General features: G+C 37.0%; 2 protein-coding genes across 2 annotated transcripts in view; both read left to right on the forward strand.

Moving 5' to 3' along the window:
- Window positions 1-10,956: 10,956 nt before the first annotated feature.
- LOC306766377 (cytochrome c-like) lies at window positions 10,957-12,707 on the forward strand. The gene is made up of 3 exons (XM_079254098.1): window positions 10,957-11,064; window positions 11,653-11,829; window positions 11,928-12,707. The coding sequence occupies exons 2-3, from the start codon at window positions 11,658-11,660 to the stop codon at window positions 12,071-12,073; spliced, it is 318 nt and encodes a 105-aa protein (XP_079110224.1). The 5' UTR covers window positions 10,957-11,064; window positions 11,653-11,657; the 3' UTR covers window positions 12,074-12,707.
- A 1,348-nt stretch (window positions 12,708-14,055) lies between these two features.
- Window positions 14,056-22,818, forward strand: part of pde11a (phosphodiesterase 11a) — a gene marked incomplete at both ends in the record, with an annotated part of 43,007 nt that continues 34,244 nt past the window's right edge. Inside the window, 2 exons of the mRNA XM_079254080.1 lie at window positions 14,056-14,853; window positions 15,297-15,455. Of these exons, the coding sequence (XP_079110206.1) occupies window positions 14,056-14,853; window positions 15,297-15,455 (957 nt within the window). The remainder of the gene's footprint in view (window positions 14,854-15,296; window positions 15,456-22,818) is intronic.

A 22,818-nucleotide genomic window follows, 5' to 3' on the forward strand; every position in this document is an offset into this window, starting at 1 on the left:
TGGGCACCGGCCAGCTCTGTAGTCCTCCTTTAGCACAGGGTCCTGCAGAGCAGGAACATCCTTCGACACTTCCTCACACTCCCTTCTTGCTGTTCATCTGAGACAAGACAAAATAGGAAGTTAGATAACTGCACTTGAAAAATTGCATGTAGGCCTCTGAGTGTTTCAGAATCCTCCTCCCTCAAGTTTCAGTTTTTTAATCTAACTCACAAATGCTGAGCTAAAAAAACCCCAAGCTATTCTTTGAAGCATGGGTTTTTAAAATTCTTCTTATTACATGTACATTACAGAGCCTTTCATCATGTTTGCGATGAGCCCAGTGCCACTCAGGATTACAGAATACACTGTAGATTAAACTGAGGTGTGCATTTCTTTGAACAGAGTAAGAATTAAGCTGAACCTATAGGATATAAGGCTTGCATCTAATTGCACTCTAAAATATCAGACATTGTTGCAAATTATTGTGCCAACTTATCATATGGGCCTTGTCATGTTAAAAAAACAGTTAAAGAATCTTTTCTGTTCTTTATTTTCTACAAATATCTTAAAACCATGAGATATTTGCTTTGCAAATTCAACAGTTTTCACTCATTTCATGCCAAACAGCAGATGAGTAATTTGTCAAAGTAGTTCGGCTTTCGTCTTGCAGCTAACAAACAATATATCTTTTGACAAGCACAACATTAACTCTGCTAACAAATAACTCGGTCATAATTAAGCCTGATTGCAATTTTATTCAATGATTTCTGTTTAGCGGTTTTCACACCATGCTTTATACTTCTGATATAGTTTTATGTCCATTAAAGTTATCATTGCGTTGCTGCATGCAGTAAGCAAATTTTGTTTTTAAGCCAAATAAAAAATGAGCACCTGGAAAAAGAAGGGGGTGATCACAGGTATTAGCATAGCATTTGCAATAATTTGTTTGACGATCAAGAACTACCTAAAATTACAAGATTGTAACAGTGCTAAGATACAATTAGGCAGCTGCCTGCATTGCAAAATACTGCATGTTTTGTCAAATCAATAAATAATACTCTAATTGCAATATGATAACATTAGTTTTATTATGAGAAATGTTAACGTTTATCCTAAACAATCTAGCCAAAGCACTGGATCTACTGACATGCAAAAATGTAACCTTTAAAACCTGTCATAGTAAAGGTAGGGCCATATTCTCAATAAATACTGTATGCGCGCTTCAAAATGTCGGTTAAGCTTACCCTAGCCTCAGATAGCAGTGGGGGATGTTTGTTTTCATCATTAGTCATGGCACATGCTGACATCCATAATACTGCCTGCAGTGGTGCTGTGTAATAATCTGAGCACTATGGAGGTCTTAGCACAGATAAACATACAATGATTGCATTGCAGAAACCAACAGTTAAACAAACCTTGCAAAGTTGTTTAATTATGACACAGTTAAAAACTGAGAATGACTATTACCTTTATTTCTTAACTCTAACATTTTGTACAAGTTACCAGATGAATCAACCATTGTTGCTCTATGATCATTTGAAAAACAAATATTAAGACACAAAATAATACCACTAGATTGTTCACACCTGTTATAGATTTTATTATTGTTTATTTGCAATGGTAATAATGTCTCTTTTTTCCCATTTTAACACTAAAGATTAATTTTGAAAGACTGCCAGAGAAAACTGAGAAGTCACACCACAGACAATTTTCCTTCATACGATGAAGAGCACAGCTCTCAAGCATCCTGTGGTTTTAACAACGGCATGTTTCTGTTAGGCTCTCCCATGTGTGAGGGAACTCCTGAGTCCACAGAGCAGCTCTGCACACTACAGCAGTATGTTCGCTCACATGCAACCGTGCAGCATGCTCACACACCATAATCTATAATTCAGATCCTTCAACAATGTCATCATCCCTCCCCTGCCTGTCTTAAGCCAACTAGGATGTAAGCTACTGTAAGACGAAGCACTAAGTCCATTCACATCATATATTCCACTTAGGCTATGTAATAGATTGACCCTCCTTGACCTAATAAGTAGCCGAAGTGATGAGTGCTTGAAAGTCAATTTTACTATTAAGACTACACTACAGTATTAACCTGCAACTGTTAAGCTACAGTTTGTGAGCAAAATCATGGAGCATGTTGAGAAACAATTACCAACATTAAAGAGATCAATCGCAATCTATTGACTCTTTTGAGTAATCAAAAGAGATCCAGCTTGATATTAAAACATGTGACCAAGAGGGTTAAAACTGACATGCAGAACAAGTACTTTTACCACTGAAAATGTTCACTCCATTAAAACACACAACAACCAAACACTAATTTCTGCTTTTGTAAGTTCCTTTTATGTTGCTAACTGATGTCAGCAAGACCCGTTTGGTAGTGTAAACCAGAAGTGCCAAATGGTCAACAAATCAGTCCACAAGCATATAAAAATGCCACCATCATAAATCTGACACACATTGGGATGTCTGTTTGACTCCTGTTTGGATGGACAGCAGGATTGCTCCAATAGAGCCAGTGGGGAACGTCTGATCAGGACTTGATTAGTTATGAGCTTATAGATCTAAATCCAGTCACCATTATTATGGTCTTCTAAGCAGCAAGACGAGACAGGCTATGTGTGGATGCTATTAAGTTAGTGTCTGAAATACCTACTCAAAAGCTCAACAATGTCAAAGCAATGGTCTTTAGAAAATTTTGGATGTCACAAAGTAATTTTACAGAAGGATCTGGATTTCTTGCAAGTATAAAGATCTATTTTCACAGTTTTAAAATAAACAACAGAAATTTAAATACGTGAAGCTTCATAGTGTTCTCATTTAGACTTCCTCTGACTTATTGGTTCTGCTATTATCATTTTGTATACTTCTGTCATTTTTTGTATTTTCAGTATTACGTCAAGAGTCTTTGTTGTCCTTTTTGGGGAGTCTGGTTCGAGTCTGAGATGCAAATGATCAAGATCCAACTACACAAAGAGGATACTTTAGCAGCATACAGCCACAATAGCAATCAATATGTCATAGTTTGGGGTGAAGCTGCTTCTGTATGAACTTTCTAAATGCCTCGGGCTGCGGTAGGATGTCCACAAACTTTCCACTCATACACATCAGCTGCTAAAATGATCCCCTTAAATCGTCAGAGCAATAGATTTTCTACAGCCCGGTATGAATCCAATGATCAATAATGCTGTAAAAAATAAAATTAAATGTGAATTGAACTTGATAAAAAATTCAATCAAGTCCATTATTTCTAAGAAAGGTGGATGAGTTTAACTACATGTTAACCTCTGAGTTTGTCCGTCTTACACAAGTGTTACAAGACCTATTGAGAAAGTATGGGGAAGGCTAGTGTTTTAAAACTAACAAGCTGTATTGCACTATCAGTTGGGATATTGCAATGCCCCTAGCCCCCCAACACCACCTCCACATTCCAGTTTTATCTGAAGACATGCATGTTGGGTTCATGGTGAGTCTAGACAGTAGGAGCAAATGTGCATTGTTATTTGGTGTTGGCCTTGTAATGAACTATGTTGATTGTAGCTGATGCCTCTCATACTATGATGGCTGGAATAAGCACTACACAGCCTGCAACGCTGAACAGGATAATGTGGGAATAAAAAAACAGATGCATGGATTTTAGATTATCAAATATATTAATAATCTTTCTCATTACCAGTTTGATAAATGTGGCGAGTCCCTCTCACCATCATGCTCTTCAGCATGTTGCTAACTGCGTTACATAAGCCTGATCAAAAGTCAAAAGATATTCAATTTTAAAGATACTAAATTTTTCTCACATTTCCTGCAATAAACAGTTATACATACATACACACACACACACACACACACACATATATATATATATATATTTTTTTTTGTTTGTTTGTTTTTTTTTGTGTTTTTTATCATATATATATTTATCATACATTACTCACATCTCTTTTGTTCCACGTCTCATTTAGGTAGTGAATTTGTAAATGTGAGTTCTTTTTTCTTTACGAAAATAATAGAACATCTAAGCTTTGCCATCAAGGGGTTATATACTATGAAATAATGTGTTGATTTTTTTCAAGATTAAAGACCACATGTTCAGGGTTCATTAATCTACACTCTAGAGAGACTTACAACAAGCTGAGTAAACAAGTCTAAGAACTGAGCATTAACTCTACACAGGGTTTTCTTCTGTTCTTGATAATGATGGTGGCAGTACTTTCACAACAAATACAAAATTTATACAACATTCATAATTATGCATGTCTAACTCAATCTGCTGGTTTCCTTATATAGGCTATTATGAATTGGCTTTCATTATATTTTCTTCTCTGTCTGTAAAGCGTCTTGAGATGGCATTGCCGTGATTTGACGCTATATAAATAAAGTTGAATTGAATTGAATTGAATTGAATTGAACTGAATTAGTTAATCAAGTTTAATCAAAAATAATTACAGAATGAAATAGTTTGGGAAGGGAGGAGGAGACAGGTGCAAACTAAGGGGCCCCTGCAACAACAATCTGCTCCACTGAGAATAAAGTTTTTGAACAAAACAGAATTATTACACACTTTTCTGGTAGAGTATGCGCTGTGAACTCAGTGGAAGTGGCAAGGGTATAGTCAAATTTCTCCTTCAGGGATCTGTCGAGTATCACTAATGACAAAATGACTATCATCTATCCCGACGTAGGCCAAGCAAAGAAGAGCAGGCTGAACACAGTAGAAGCAAATACTAGACCATTGTATAGTGTCACCAAAGGAGTGATGAAGAGTTATATGCCCTAAATGTCACGCACTGCAAGACACAATGATAAACAAACTAATGACGATGAGAAAGAAATGTAAAATCTATCCACACTGTATTTTCAAAGGAACGCAGAACCTGTGGTATCACTCAACCAAAACATGTAATAACAACCACTGGTAACTGTGCTGTAACACAAGTTGATTGACAGTCATGTTTGTGTTGTCGCCACATCCAAGGAACACAATCTCACAGCACTGAGCGGCACTCTACACTGAACCAAGTTTGCTGATCCCCCTTTCTGTTGCATAATTAAAGTGGGCCAACAAAAGCAGTCTCATGTCCTTATATTATATTACAGGGTCTTAAAGGACAAGCATAGTCTGAATTTACAACTGACTAATAATGCTTATCGACTGCCTTTGACTATTTAACTGTACAGTATCAGGCTAAATGGATGTAGATCTTGTGTGACATTTGCAAGCAGCCAGCTGCACATCTCCTTAAAGTGCCCCCCAACAACACCAACTGGACAGAGCCAGTTTGTCCCGTGCTGAACACATTACATCATCTAGCTAGAGTCGAGCATCACACTGTGATGCTTACAAGATTCTGCCTCACCTGTGCCCATAAGGAGGCTGCCAGGATCTATAGGTAGTGAATTTTTGTTCAGACTTTCTTGCCTGACGTAACCCTTGTGTGTTAAGAATTTTATATTTGATGGACACATTTTTAGAAGATATTTTCATACAAGGCTAATTTAAACTTTGTGGTTGATTTCAAATAGATCAGAAACTCTGCTGCACGTATGTGACACTTTTGTCATAAAAGATTTTCCCTTAATAGGTGTTTTGATGATGGCAGAGGACCTCATCAAACACATAACTTCAAGATTTCCTGTACATTAGGTCCTGCTACTGTTAAAACCATATCAAATGTTATAAATAACTTTTCATAGTCATCAAACCATTTATTGACATTGTTTCCTATGAATGGGGTCAATGTCATGCAGGAAGACACTCCTGCAATCAGAATTTTTTCAGTACAGAAGACAAGCTTTTGTTTTATTTTCAGCACATGCTTCCTTCTATGAGGACAAATACTGGCAAAATGCCCCCACAGAACAGCACAACAGCCCTCTGCATCACTGTAGGAGTCAAGGGTTTAGATTTTCCCTTGAATTCACAACTGTTATTTATAAAGCCATGTTTTTAGTTGAAAAAGAAACAACACAAACACAAACTAATAAGGTTAACAACAGAGCTAGCAACCAACAAGGTTGTAATTATCAAAAACTAATCATTAAAGCAAACAGAGGGGAGGGGTATACATGAGTCATCAAACTGACAGTTATACACGAGTCTGGTTAACATTGTGATCCATCATGGCCTTGAATGTGTGAGCAGCAGGAATGAGAAATCATCTGTTTCATGTGGTATGAAAAAGCAATGCGTCCAACATTTTAAGCATTGGAAGCTTCTGCTTTATCCCCAATCTATGTCAGAAAATAAGTGATAGAGCAGTGATATCATCTAAATTGGACGAGAATGACTTTAGTAAGAGCATTGTATATGAATAAATAATTACAGTTGATCAGAGGAGCATCTTTTAAAAGAGCATGCCAGTAAAAAACTACAGATGCATGAGCTTTCCTGTCTCCTCCACTGTTCTTTAACTTATGTGCCATTTTAAATGACTGCAAAGTCACTGACTGACCTTCAGTAGAAAAAGGAGGCTGAGTGATAGTGTGGTGGTATCCTGGAAGTGGCAGAAGTTGGCTAACTTTCAATAAGTTGGCATCCCAAAACTGGCAACATGATGAGTGGAGTGTAGAGGATTACGACTGGAGATCATGTTCTGTGCTAATTCCACGATATGAGACAGCAGACAGTTGAGGACAAAGCATAAGCCCGGTTAAAAAGGTGAAAATGTCAGTGACGCATTACATCGTTAAAGTCGATGACAGAGTTTGCTTCAGTGTTACCCCACTGGGACATCCATGTTTTGTAGATCCTAGATCACGATAATGTTCCTGTGGTGATGTGATGTTTGGGGACATGGAGATATCCCGATGTCAAAGTAGCAGCTGCTAGCAAAGTCAGCGGTTGCTATGTGGTCATGTCTGACTGGTCCTCGGTGATTCACTCGGGATGCAAATACAAAAGGATGAGAGGTTTTAGTCTGAGTGGCTGAACTGAGCATTACAGCGCGAGCTCTGCACACTGATTCAGCATAACACTATTATAACAGGGCAGGATGGTCTATATATGTAACGCTGGCGTTCAGGCTGCTGTGAAATAAAGAAAAGCATAGTGCCTTACCACGGATGCAATGTTTTACAGTTCTTGGCGCAGGAAACAATTGAGGGGGTCTTCCTTGACTGGGCAGAGATTCCCAGCTTCTCAAAAATAAACGGCTTCCATAGGGGTCCACGTGGATTATATTTATTTATTCTTGTCTAAGTCGTGCGCTACATGGTAGCTAAAACATTATGGGACGAAGGGAAAAAGTGCTGTGTTTGCCTGTTTCCTTGAATGCGGGCTGTGATGCTCAGCTTGTCTCTCAACTGCACCCCGATCGCTCCTCCCTGCAGCAAGATCAGCTTTGAGCGGGAAGAAATTGCCGGAATGGATCAAACGCTGGTGGACAGTGGTTGTTTGTAAAACCTGGCAATGGATTAAAGCAAGTTTCGGACTGGAACCAAGCGGTGACGGAATAAGCACACACCGGTTATGGAGTGAAACTGCTTCCTGGAATACAGGATCCACTGCCAGCACACCGAGTTATGGTGCTACAAGAGACAAATTGTTTCCCTTTTCTTTAACAATACGGGAAAATATTCAATCATTTTAACAAAGTATTTTAAAAGTTATTATGAAGCTTTGATGAGAGGAAAGATTGCATGTTTTTGTTGTGGCAGTTAAAAATGAACCTATCTAACTATAAACTGGTTTTTCCCGTTGTTATTCCTTTTTTTTTTTTTTTTTTTTTATTCAAATGGTAAGGCTGCACGGTTGCCTAGCAACGACTCTCACCACCCGTCTGTACACCTGATAGCAAAGAGGCAGACAATTGAAAGAAGGATCATGCAATTTAACACAATTAAAGCCACTTGAATACTTTCTCTTCATGCCAAATAATACTTTCAACTCCCGTCATATTTCTGGAAAAATTCTGTATTGCACTTTCAGTGACTGCTGTGAAAGGAAAAAATAAAAATGAAAGACAACACACACACACACACACACACACACACACACACACACACACACACACACACACATATATAATAAATATACATATATATATATATATATATATATATATATATATATATATATATATATATATATATATATATATATAATATATATACATATATATATATAATATATATATATATATACATATATTTATGTATATATACAATGTGTTCCCTTATACATCAATAAAGACATGAAAGACTTCTAAAGAACAAATAAATATTAACTCAAAGAAATATGTTTGGTAGTCCTAATAAAGTGATAAGTTTATAACGTCATCAAACAGATTACACTCCTCAATATGACTGTAAAGGTGAGCTACATCAGCAAGATTGCATGTATCAAATGATCTGACAGTGGCCTTCACTGCAAGTAAGACCTGCAGCCACATATTTATGTACTCTTATTGCTATGTTTAATGTTTAAAGTTAACATAGGCATTACCATTACTATAAAATGTACTACTGCACAAAGTAAACAGCTGATGGATTCAAGTTTGACAATGTAAGTGTCATTTTATAGATTTTTGTTTAGATTGCTTAAATGCAGATAGTATATTAGCAATCTATGATTATTAAAAAGTAAATTATGCTTGGTTTGTTCAATAGGTAAACTATGTTTGTGTTCTGTTTTAAAAGAAAAGATTTTATTTAGAAAGTCCCACTGACAACATTTCTTTGCAGCACTGCTTTTATCAAATTCACACTCGAACATACCCTTCATACTATGAATGCATTATAATCAATTATAATCATAACATTTATTTATTCATTTGTTTTTTTATTTATTTTGATGAATACAACCGTGCAGCTTAAAACAGTGTCCTCTGGTGGACAAACCATTTCTAAATATTCAATTCAATTCAATTCACCTTTATTTGTATAGTGGCATCAACAATGTTGTCACAGGACACTTTACATACAAATCATTTCAAGCCAATTCATACATAGCCTAGAATAGAAACCAACTGATTGCATCGAATTATGACTTAGGTCCAATCCCCAAATAAACAGCACTTCTTCAAGGCAAGGTTAAACATGTACCCTACATAATAATATTGAGAGCTCACAGCAAGAATTGTGTGTGTGTGTGTGTGTGTGTGTGTGTGTGTGTGTGTGTGTGTGTGTGTGTGTGTGTGTGTGTGTGTACACTACCAGTATCCCATTGAATTTAATGGGAAAGGGTGTCAAAACTTTTGACTGGCAGCGTATGTGTAAGGATTATCTTATATTTTTGCACGCTAACAAAACTCTGATGTTACTGGGACATATATTGTAACCCTTTAAGAAACATACAGAAAGCTCATTATCGAAAAGGAGAAAGGGGACACGTTTTTCTTTTATTAACTTTTTTCTAAGACTAAATGAAAAGGTATCAGAATAGTAATTGGCTAATTAGCCCAAAACAGGAAGTGAGTTTCGGTTAAATGAACTTCAACAAGGAAATCTAAGCACAACCATGACAAGTCAACCAGCAGATGATGGTTTCGATGTCTGTGAAAGATAAGTTGAAATAAAAAATGTGATGAGTGTTACTCCACATGTCAAGGTCATGTTGAGATAAAGTGAACTAAAATATGTCTAGACAAGATTTAACTCAAAGCTGATGTATGAATGGGCAATGACAAACATATTGTAACCATGTAGTATGATTTATAACTAGTCAACATGGACCATTTCAAACATAAAGAAAAATTCAGGTAAGAAGATGACCTCAAGAAGATAAAATTTGATAAAGTTGATAAAGGCATGATATGCACTTTGCTCCACAAGTATATAACACAAGGTAGTTTATTGTTAGAGGGTATTGTTTTGAATGGAGGTAATTTACTTTTACATGTTTTTTTTAAACTGTTTTCAGACTTGAATAGGCCATTAGTAAAATAGCCTAGCATGCAAGAAAAAGACTTTATGTGTAAAATTTTTGAGGATTTCTCCTAACCAAAAACTTGTTCCACCTGATGTCTCAAAGAGGCTGTCTCTCAGTTTTTATGGCAAGCATACCTGGACTCTGACATGTACATGGTATTTGACTTTTTATGGCTACAACTCAGATAGCAAAGAATGTTTGGCATAAATATGGCTTACGTCTTGAGTTTTTCTTATGACCACTTTTGGTCTCTGGCCAGATAAGACTTACGTTTTTCTCTTTAATTTGTATAACTGTCATAAAGTAAGAAAAAGAAAAACAAAACAAAACAAAAAAACACATCACAGAGAGAGTGGACAGGGAAGTCATGGAGGTTATCTAGTTTAACTAGAAAAGACATCTCTAAACAGAAGAAGTTGTCTCAGATATCACCTGCTGAGCATACAGCAGCTTTGACTCTCCTCCCTATGGAGTTTTGCAACCATTCACATGTTGGAGCTTGCAGAAAAACATGTTTGGCCAGACAGGTAAACAGCCAACAGGTGATGTCATTAAACTACCCACCCATACAGAAATTAGGTACATCAGGTAACTTCACAATGTTTCAAATTTGAATTATCTTTGAAGAATTTATAAGCTAGAAACTCCCTACTAATAACACTTAGAACCCATGAAGCTTTTGTAATAAAAAGGGGAATACCTTTTGTGATCTGACTGAACCTAGGAAAAAAAAATAATATTAATGAAAAAGTAAATTAAAAAAAACGTTTTATATATCTATGAAGGTATCTCTGAGGTCAATAACACTGAAATTTTAACTCATATAGCTACAGTGTTAACAGAAAAACTATTTTTCAGATAATAATTGCCGACTACAAACAATCTGAAAGTTTTATGTAGTGTACATCATATTCAGGGTTTCTGTCTTTATACGATTGTTGTATGTCGGACATTACATATTTTAAAGGATTGTATCGATACTGGAAAGTTATGTATCACTGAAAATAAGGGTTTTAAAAATTGCGCAACGAACATTTGCGTGACGAGACTGATGAAACACGTCAGCTGACTGATGACGTCACTTTGAGTTAAGTGGAAAAAAAAGAAGCACGTTTTTCACGAGGAAAGACCGTCAGTCGGCAGAAAGAGCGGACTACGGGAGCCACAGGTTACTCTTATCCGGTTGAGGCCTACCATACCTAGACAAGGTAAGACTTTAATCATTAAAATACCTTTTTTTTTTTTTCTAACTTCTGTTCTTCCTGAACTACTTTCATCCGTAAATAGACTGAAATAAAAGCGAAATCTGGGTTTATTTCTTCCGCCGGTACAAACGTGTTCTGCTGCTGGTGGATTCCAGAAACTTCTTTAACGTTTTTAATCAATGTTTCTATTCTATAATACACTCAATAGTGCTTCAAGTTTAGCATATTTTCCCTCCCTTTTTAAAACATTTCCGGAAAGTTGTACTTTGGTGTAGAAAGCCATCGTTGAGACCATCAAACCGACTTTTGGTGGGGACCTGAACGCAGCACATACGACAAAAGTTCACCTTGTAAGGAGAGTACAGTTACAGAAGGGAAGTTGAAAGTTTTGTAACCTTCTCGGAGCCATTGTGGTGAAGATGGGAAGAAGTCTCCCCCGTGTGGCTGAATAATAACACCGTTTAAGATCGAATTAATTGAGCTTCATATCTGTATTTATTTGCTTGCAAATGTAAAATAAGGTATTAAAAGTCAAAATGCTAACAAACTGCCAAGTTCACTTATTGTATCCATGTGGCATTTCCTTCTTAGAAAACATGCCTGGAGACATTGAGAAAGGAAAGAAGTCATTTGTCCAGAAATGTGCCCAGTGTCACACTGTGGAAAATGGAGGAAAGCACAAGGTTGGACCCAACCTTTGGGGTCTCTTCGGACGCAAAACAGGCCAGGCTGAAGGCTACTCCTATACAGATGCCAACAAAAGCAAAGGTAAATATTTCTTTTGTATGTACTTTGTTTTTATATAATCATTCATACTATTTGGTTTAAATATTGCTTTTCACTGTATCTTCTCATAAAAATTTCAGGCATCATTTGGGATGAAGACACCCTAATGGTTTACTTGGAGAACCCCAAGAAATACATTCCAGGAACAAAGATGATCTTTGCTGGCATCAAAAAGAAGAACGAGCGTACTGACCTCATTGCGTATCTCAAGTCTGCAACTTCATAACAAACTCTTCTTCTGTTCATCTTCACCACCTTCCATGTCTTAATAGCCTTCTCAGGACACCAGGACTCGTTTTTTCAAATAAAAGTCTTAGTCATGTTTGTTGAGTTGCCATGTTAGTTGTAGCTGTATCTTCATTTTGATATCAATCGACCCCCTTTACTGCTGTAAAATAATTTCTTTTTCTTTTTTTTTTAACAGGTGACTTTTTCTAACATAAATTATTACTCAATATGTCATGTGCATTCAGGATGTAGAAACTGAATGTGAGGTAGTTTGTTCTTTTTGTTTTAATTTTCTTAATGATCCATTCCAAAAAAAATTATTGTCTTTTTTGCTTTGGCAATGCCAGTTGTTTAGTCATTTTTCAGTTTGTAAATTGAATAAAACTGACACTAAGCAGTATTGTTATGTTATGCATTGATATGGTACCGAAGTCAGCATGTTTTGTGTGTGAGGTCAAGCGAATGTTTTTAATCAACGGACTTGGAGTGCTTTACTGTCAACATATATTTTCCAAAAAAAAAGCATATGGCAGTGTCTCTCTTTATGCAGTAACATTGGACTAACTGGATTTGTAAACTGATCTACTGATAACTTGAAAATTGAGTCCTTATTTCCCCAGTGGGGAAGTGGATGAAGATAAAAGGACATTAAAATGGTCAGTAGTCTGTAACTGTCAGATGTGTTATCGAGTGCTCATGTATGTAATATATCATACATATGTGTAATTTGTGAATAACTTTCTAGATGAACAACACAAGGTTGCATTTGCTAAGTTTTAATTGGAGCTTGATATGTGAAGACAAACGGAAAAGTTTTAAGCTTGTCAAGTTGACATGTGGCACAGGGTCAGAGCCTGTGGAAAGCTCCATGGTTTTGCTTGATATTTGACAGCCTGTATGTCTCCATGTATGGACGTCAAATTTCAGATGAGATATTCTTGGGAAGAGGAGTGGCTGAACAGGAAAAGCCAAATTTGTGACGTCAGCACAGCTGCTGAACATGCAGTGTAACCTGTGGAGTGGACAACAGCGCCCCCTGTGTTCAGTGTGGACTCGCCAACGTTCTTCCATTCATTCACTAATAATTCCTGACAGGCTCACTGCCCATTCAAGTCACTGTTACCTAGCGCGATTACGGCCACTACAGATGCAGAATTTGCTCGCTTTACTTAAAAAAAAAAAAAAAAAAAAAGTATTTAGAGCTACAGTGTTTGTTATGAAGCACTTTATCTTCCTGTCAATAATTTCTCTTGGCAGATAAGGACTTATCATGCAACACATACCCATTGTGTTCAATGCCAAATAAAATTGAATCTGTTCAGAAATTTTTGCTTTTGCACTTAGAGATCTTATTGCAGAGACTAATTATAATTCATGAAAAAAACCACTGGAATCCAGCATATCATCTTCTTGCACATCGTATAGATGGTTAAAAAAAAGTACACATGTAAAAATATTAGTAAGTGTATCACCTCACTCTTATAGGTTCTGTTGATGAGAACAAATGATTCAAATGGCCAGACGTCTGAGCGCTGAAGCAACCCTGAGCTCCTAACTGTGACGAAGCGAGCATCAGCGAGCCAACCACAGCCAGCTCCATTTGAACACAAGAGGACGCATACGACGGTAATGCGCAGTAGTGCTCTGTCTCTGTGAGGATTTTCTTAAACTGCGATACTCTAAAAGAGCCTCACTTTGCTTCTATGACGCGTCATTTAGGTCTGCGTTCATTATTTTGAATGAACTGAACGGTGTGGATGTTGTGGGAGAATATGTCGATGCGCAAAAGGAGTCTCCATCTCTCTCCTTAGAGAGTGGATGCTGGATGTGTTGCTCCAGCGGTGCTCCCAGTCTAATGCACCGTGGAAGTTGAAGTATTCGCGCGATTTTCTACTTTATGCCTCAGTAAAGCCTCATAGATGATATTTCTCTGCGCGACTTCATGGATTTGGTTCACTGAGGACCATCTGAAGCACAGACATGGCTGTGTCAAACATGGTGTTCTCTGACGTGGAAAGTTTTCTGGACTCGCATCCAGAGTTATTTGAGGACTACCTGAACAGAAAGGGGAATTATGGCATGGTGGAGAAATGGCTCAAGAATCACCAGGCGAACAAAAGTCCGGCGGCGGCGGCGGCGGCGGCTCACGCCGAACCGAGAGAGGAGAAGAGCAGCCTGTGTAAGGACAGCTGGGCGAGCAAATGTGACGGTCTGCAGCGGAGAGCGTCTCAGAAGGAGCTGCGCAAAACTTTCGCCAGATCAAAGGCCATTAATGTCAACAGGACATACGACGAACATGTGAATTCCAGGGCGCAGGAGCCACTGACAAGCATGAGGAGGAGAGCTCTGCTGAGGAAAGCGAGCTCTCTGCCTCCAACCACTGCGCACATACTGAGCGCGCTGCTGGAGTCCAGAGTCAACATCCCCCAGTATCCTTCCACGGCCGTGGATTTTAAATATTACCTCAAAGAGCACAACGAAAGAGAGTTTTTCCTGGAGCTTGTAAAAGACATCTCCAACGACTTGGATCTAACGAGTCTCAGCTACAAAATCCTGGTGTTTGTCTGTATTATGGTCGATGCAGACCGGTGCTCCTTGTTTTTAGTGGAAGGAACTGGCAACAAGAAAACACTCGTGTCCAAATTCTTCGACGTGCACGCAGGTACCACGGTTTTACCGTCAATGAACTCAGATGAAGTTCAAGTGCCGTGGGGAAAAGGGATCATTGGCTATGTGGCTGAACACGGAGAGACAGTGAACATCCCTGACGCCTATCAGGTGCCTGCTCCTTATTGTGCATGCATGCGTGTGTGCACATCTATGAGTCACAGAAAAGATTCAGACACGGACACAGACCTTGTTCGTGCAGTTTGTCACTTTTATTTCTCAGTTGTTTGTTGATAAGACAACATGCAGAACAACAAAGAGCTTGTGAACCAACAGGCTGTGCACAGCTTGTGTCACACCACATCAAAGTGCATCATTAGGACCCTCTAGATAAAAGAAACAGATTTAAGTCATTAAGAGGGAAAGGTTAAATAGTTTTCTTTGCATTTATCTGTGGAAATGTTTTCCAAGTGAGATGTAGTCAGGTTGATTTTGTAAAACAGTCCTCAGGAAGAGGGGCACACATCTGAACATAGAAGTGGAGGTTTTTACTCTTTTTTCCCCTGCAAGAGAATGTTTGTATCTTTACTTTACAATGTGTCTGTGTGTTGCAGGATCGTCGCTTCAGTGATGAAATTGACAAGCTAACAGGATACAAAACCAAGTCACTTCTGTGCATGCCTATTCGCAACAGTGACGGAGAGATCATCGGGGTTGCTCAGGCCATTAACAAGACTGTAAGTGGAGAACTCTTCACTGAAGATGATGAAAAGGTAATTTCTTCATTGCTGTAATGATCTTTCACATTGTCATGTACACAAAATTTTAAGCCATGTTTTTGTTTTTATTTGATTCTGAGGTGTAGCTTTGTCTTACAGCCTGTGAAATTATTTTTTGCACATATAACATGCAGACAGGCATCTTCTCTAATGGCCTCACCCTCCCCTCCCCCATTCTGTCTTTCTATGTCAGAATCAGTCAACTTTCTGAAGCGTAAAAATATATGAATAAATAAAAAATAAAAATGAGATTTGAGACAGTTTTAGATCAAACCATTTCTCATTTCTTTATAAATAGAACAGCTTCTCTTGAATAAAAGGGCAGCATGTCACATGAAGACATCTTGGTACTTGCACATCCTGTGGGCTTCATGCCTTGTTGTTTTTAGCAGGAAGAAAAGATTAAATTCCACCATTGTCATGCTAACATCGCCACATTGTATTAGATAGACAAAGCAAGAAAAGTGGCAATGGACTTTGTCTGTTTTACTTGGAAAAATGGATTTTTATAAAGCTGTTTGATTTTATGCAAAACTAATATTTCTTTAAAAATTTAGATTCCCAATAGGAAAGGTCATAGGAAGTTCTGTGTTGTGTTTCTGTACAGGTGCCGCAGTTGGTTGGTGGTGTTTCTGGTTTGATAGAAGAACCATTGCTTTGTCTCTGGTGTATCTTTATCTGTTCTTTCTTCTCTTCACTCTCATTTTCTTTTTTGTTCACTCTTTATTCTTTTTATGTCATCCTGTCAAGTCCAGCAATATTATGTAAATTCAGTAATAAACAGCGATTAAAAAAATATCAAGAGGAGCTTCATACACATAGGCTCCCCTTGGCAAAGAAAATTTGTTCGGCATAACACAGCATCCACACCATCATTCTGCTTGTTATGATGCTGGACAGGAGAAGTTAAAAAAGAATATGAACTAAATAGAAGACGGTCAGTAATTATCAGTAATTCTGTCACTTTTAAAGTCTTGTTTTCCTTTTGTTTGGCTTCGCTCAAACAATATCCTGCAAAATACCTGCACCTATAAAGTTTTTAGTGACGTAACAAATTAATTTGTTCATTCGTTCGTTCATTCATTCATTCATTCATTCATTCATTCATTCATTTTCTACACCGCTTAGTCCAATTAAGGGTTGCTGGGATGCTGGTGCCTAGCATGATCAGGTGAGAGGGTACATCCTGGAAAGGTTGTCAGTCCATCACAGGGCCAGCACAGAGGGACAAACAACCAATCACATTCTTAGGGAGAGAGATCAATTAACCTGACATGATGGTATTAAAATCATTCAAAATAACAAATGATGAGAAACCAACACACAAAGCTAAAACTGATGGGATGACAGGGAAGGTCTACTAGGCCTATTGGTGTGGATTATCTGTAAATAATACCAATTATTGAGCGAGTAGAAAAGTTAGTAGCTGATAATGCTGCTAGCATGCTGTTATTGTTGCCTTTTTTATTCTAAATCTGATCAGTGAAATCATGGAATTAGTTTAGTTACAAGAGCATGCCTTGGTGGTGGTGTGTTAGCTGTTTTTCTGTTGCCATCTCAGTGTTGCATAAACTTTGGCAACCCATTCCACTTCTTTACCTCTGTACTTATAAACAGGGTGCCATTGTGCAACAAAGAAAGTACTGCTTTTAACAGGCTAGTGAATTCTTAAAAAACATTGTTCCACAGCTGATTTTTTTCAGTGGCACAAAATGATCCAACAGCTGGTGATGTCTCACATCAGCTTCACAGGGCTCCTACCAAGTCTTAAGATCCTTCGTTTTGTAATGACTGCTGCCCACTGAATTACAGCACAGGGGAAAGAATAAGCCTAAAGTAATGTGCATGTTTTATGATTCATGCGTGGCATTTCAAGGATGTTATTCAGTTTTTTTTTTCCAAACACTGTTTTGTAATGTTAGTGGAACACAGGCATAGCAGGGCTATGAACTGTCATACTTTATTAATGTCAATGTTGTAACACTTATGAGTTCACAGGAGCAGCAGCATTAGAAACAAGATAATTCTTCTGTTTTCTACTTTTTGTCCAATTTGCATTATAGCCAATTTGCATGGAATATTCAAATTTATTTGGTTTGATATTTAGAGCCTCAAGATGTGATTTCATTTATTCGACTTTCAGCTTGTTGGTTAGCTAAATTATACAAAGAATTACCCAGTTGAATTTCACAGTGGAGAAACAGAGCATGGGCAAAGGAGGAGTCCATTAAATTTTGGTGCAAACCACAATAATTTTAGTTCGGTATTCATAATATGTAGTTTGCATCGGTGGGGGATAGGCTCTATGAGCATCTCATTATGTTGCCATGTTGCTGAATCGTTTAAAGCTTAGAAATGATTGTTGTGATGGAGAGGCCCTGAACCAAGCTGAGCATTGCCAGAGTGAAGATTAAGTCTGGAAAATACATTTCAAAGGGTGATTTAATAGGTAGCACTAAAGCTTAAAATATGTTTTTTCTTTTGATTATCGTAATCAGTTAATAGCTATTTCTTACAAATGCATGATGTTATAAAAAATTATGTTTGTCTCGAAATTTAAACCATTTGGTCCCTACCAGATTGAAAATTGGGCAAATATTCTTCAGATGAAGATGAACACATACCATATTAAATTATGCTTATTATTCAACACTGAGAAAGATTATTTCAAGCATTAAAGAAGTGGACAGATCTTCAAGTTCCACAGAAGTGATCCCCTTACATCATCCTGTCTAGTAAAAGTTGTCTAGTAAAATAGTTGGTTCACAATAAGTCTTTTATCCAGAAAAACCTAATTTAGGTGAAAATTGCAGGATTTTAAGGGGTTTAGTTCAGAAAAAAACTGTATAGTATAGAACCAGGTAGCCTGTTTATAAAAGTTGCCAGGAGACTCCATCTTTTCTTTTAAAAGTCCATGTGCAGTTTATGTTTGTCAAGCTGCAGCTGAACAAACCATGAAACATACGTCTTTTAGACAGACAATATCAAAGTGGGGAGGTTTAGCCATAATGTACACCACCAAGTTTGTTGTTAAGGAAGCAAAGCATTCCAGCATAAACACCTCGTACCAACTGTTAAGCACGGTGGAGGATGAATGATAATTTAGGTTTATTTTAAAACCACAAGCCACCACTTTGTGAGACTGAACTGGTCATGAACTTCTCTATATGCTTAAATGCTAAAGAGCAAAATGTGAGACTATCCACCTAACAGATAAAGTTTGGCTGAAATTCTGTCACAGAGTAGATCTAAAACAGAATCGCTGAAAAAGAAAAGAATTAAGATGTTTCACTGGCCTAGTTAAGTCCAGAGCTCAGCCTGACTGATACGCTGTGGGAGGACCTTAAGAGAGTTGTGCATAAATGAATGCCTGCAGACCTCAATGAACTGATGCAACACTGTAAAGAGGAGTGGGCTAAAATTGCTCCTCTATGATGTGAGACGCTGATTTCATAAAGAAAATGATTGTCTCATGTTATTGGTTCCACAAGCTACTGGCTCGAATGATATTTCTGGCTTTATACAACCTGCTTTTGTGTTTTGATTAAATTTTTGCTAACTAAATGATGACACTATGTCATATGTTGTGGTGTTCAAATGAGGTTGAATTTAAAACATTTTAAGACCTAGTAATTAGAGAAGGGCATAATTCATTTTTCATTTGACGGTGTGTTTTAGAGGGGCTTGAACATTGTGGTAACGCCATCAAGAATAATAACTTTATATGTGCTGTTTCCACTGCAGAGTGGAAAGCCAGCGCGTCACCAGTTAATTCAGACTCACTTTAAATTACAACATTTATATGTTTTTGCATGACTGTCAAACAGTTACTAACTACAGCATAGGAAGATTTCCAGTAAACATTAGGTACCATAGTTGTACCAGTTGTTTATGAATATTCAGATTTTTTTAAGTTTTATGATCCAGGAAGACTAAAGCAGAGCCATGGTGAACCTCTATTAAGTATTTCACTCTTTTGTGAATAATTTGTTTGTGGAAACGGGTCCAACAGATTGGAGTTTGTAACAAACACAGAAACAGATGTTAGCGAATGTAATTTAACATGTAATACACAATTATAGAATGGCGAAGCAGAAAGTGGGAAGGCTGCGTCTCTCACTGAGACAAGGCTGCTGTTTCTGAATGACTGTGTATTTAAGAGGCACGAGGAGCACGTGTTAAGTCCATCAGCACGCCTGAATAGATGTAGCAGAAAGGTAGTGACATGCTGACACACCGACTAGCTCTCTTGTTACATTAGCCCATAAAAGGCAGAAAACAAACAAAAGAAATATGAAAAAAGGATGAAACATGTAAACAGTTTCCTTTGCTTTAGGTTTCACTGTAACAAATGGCTGAGTTTTTTTTTCCTCAATGGAACATTTTTCACTGTGGCGTTTAGCTGCAAAGATTCTATGTATAAATTCCATCTATTGTTGATAATATGAGCTTCTATATTATTCCCTTGTTTCAAGAAGTGTATGTTTCACACTGCATTAACATCACACTAATGCCTAGGATGGCTACCGCTGAATTAGTAATGAAACGCGATGCTAGCATCAGAGAACAGTAAGCTCCCTGTACAGCACAGCTGAAGCTCAGCTTTTATGGAAGAGCTTGTAATAAGAAAAATGTACTTTCTAAAGCACGGAATGACACTGCAGTTGCAGATTTCATTCCAGGCTTAAATGTGCCTTTGTTAGAACAACGTTGGTTTTCTGTGTACTTAAACTGTTAACACATTACATAGCTGCTTTTAAATCCCACGCTGTCTTAAATGCGGTCTGTTGATGCCCTACATGATGGGTAGCTGTGGGGAGTTTGAGTAATGGTCCAACCACTGTGTAATTGCAGCGTCTCATTTCTGTGGAGAGCCACAGATACTGACTTCTTTTACAAGTCTAAACTGACCCATTCCTGTCATCTCTGTATCTTCCATTATTATTTCACTTCGGAAGCCTAATACATTAGGCATGAAATGTTTTGTATCTGGCTACGTATTTTTTTTTATAAATAATCTTTAAGCAAGCTCACACATGCAGGTTCAATTTTTACTGTTTAACATCTATCTCAGTAGTCTTTTCTCACCACTGAGCTCACTCTGGCCATCAAATTCCCTGTCAAATGTCTCTAAGTAATACTGTAATAGCCACTATGACACCATTTTCCAATGTAAATCTGCAATGAAAGAACAGAAAACACAATGTTTGTCCACAATGACATGTTAATGCCATTCATATGATTTTGGTTCATATCAAATTTATAAAGAGCATTGTAACTGATTACTTAAAGTAGTTCTCATTCATTTAAGGTTGGTTGTGTTAAACTTTAGGTTATGTCAGTGGAAAATGTGTATTCTGATCATTTCTCTCTCAGTAAATATATTCTTTTTTTCTACTTCTGCTGCCACAAGTAAGTCTAAAAACCAGTGATAAAAGAAGATAGGAAAAAAGTTTGTTTCCTCCTCTTGGCTAATACACTTCTCCATTAATATGTACATATGTTCATTTATGTCCTTGGTGTCAATTGGAGATTGGCTACCACTGATCTCTGCCACCAATTTTTGTCATGCACTCTCGGGTCCTCGGGCACTTGACGTAGTAGTAAATAACAGAAGAAAGAGAAGTGTTGTTGTTTAATTAGGAAGCACAGCTGACTGTTGTGTAGTGGTCTCAGGGTGTGACACGAGTCCAACTTTGTCATTGCTTTTAGTTGACTGAATTAATTGTTATCACAAAAAATAGTTAATGACTTCGGGTCACATAAACACACACATTTTATGTGATCCCTCCAAAGTTGGAACCTATATATATATATATATATATATATATATATATATATATATATATATATATATATATATATATATATATATATATATATATTTTTATATATATATATATATATATATATATATATATATATATATATATATATATATATATATATATATATATATATATATATATAAATAATTTTATCATTGCTGCGTGATCTGAAAAAAAATCACCCTTCAGTTAACTTCAAGACAAATCCTAGCAGTAAATTTGGCTATGCTTGTGGGTACAATGATTACCCACAAATGAAATTAGATGTTTGAAATGCATGTTTTAAAAATTGGATGAGGATGATGCTCCATGTGTCCCGGTCAAACTACACATAGCTTGACGCACACCTTTTTGTTTTAGGAAAACAAGCAAACAAACAAACCAATGAAAAAAATTTATTATGTTCTTATGCATGCAGATTTTAAAGTTTTTTTGATATGATCATGAGATCATAACTATCTCCAACTATGGTGATACAATCTTCCATCAATTCTAAGTAAATTCATGCCTTTTATATTCTTTAATTAATGCTTATTGATTACATTATGTTTACCAGCTATAAAATCAGAATATATGAACAACATTGGATGACAGCAATGTGTATATGGATTCAAATGTTCCTATCACAAAATCCACTTTTGCGTTTTGGAGTTAAAATTTTTTTATGCACAACAGCAGTTCTCAAAAATTGGCCCCATCACAAACGGGAACACAGCTCTTTAGGTCACTCAGTAAGTATGCACATGGAGAAGTGGAGAAATAAAATGTTGGCTCTGTGATTTTCCCTGACTTGCTCCATAAGAAATAGCAACTGTGGAAAAGAAAGTCATTGAGGTTAGAAGAACTGACTGTCCCTGAGGCCTCGGCCAGTTAGTTTTATTTATTTATTTCTATTAAACCTCTCTTTACTGGTCAGTTCAGAGGTCTCTAGGCAAAAACGTCTTGTTTATATTGCAACCTTGTGTAATGGCCTGCCTGACAGAATGTAATTAGAGGGAGCAGTGCTCTTCCTGAGTTTGCCTGTTAGTTCCACAGGCAGATCCATAGCCAGATCCCCAAAGTCCTGCTCACTAATGAATCTGCTCCTGCTGGGGTTATTGATGGCCACTGCCTTTCTGGAAGATCATTATTAAAGAATTCCATAGGACAGCTGAAATAGCATTATGTATGGACTTATTGCTCAGCAGCATGCATTTTCTGTTTTAGTATACAATTGCATAATATTTGATTATGCATACTGACTGAGTGAAGTGCATAAAATTAATTTACTCATAACAGAGAATTATCTCATATCACCTCATGGTTAATTATGAATTAGTTATTTAATTAGCTATTTAATTTGTGCCTAGCATATATATATATTTCATATATATTCATCACCAAACCTAAAAAACAGAATTCCTCTGATGCTGTGGCATGTCATTGTAATTATGATGTACATTATTATGCACACCGTAATCATGCTAGGCACAAATTAAATAGCTAATTAAATAACTAAAAAGTCTATGCAATCTGTGGGCGAAAAAAAG

The sequence above is a fragment of the Telmatherina bonti genome (genome assembly GCF_933228915.1).
Source record: "Telmatherina bonti genome assembly, chromosome: 15".
NCBI lineage: Eukaryota > Metazoa > Chordata > Actinopteri > Atheriniformes > Telmatherinidae > Telmatherina > Telmatherina bonti.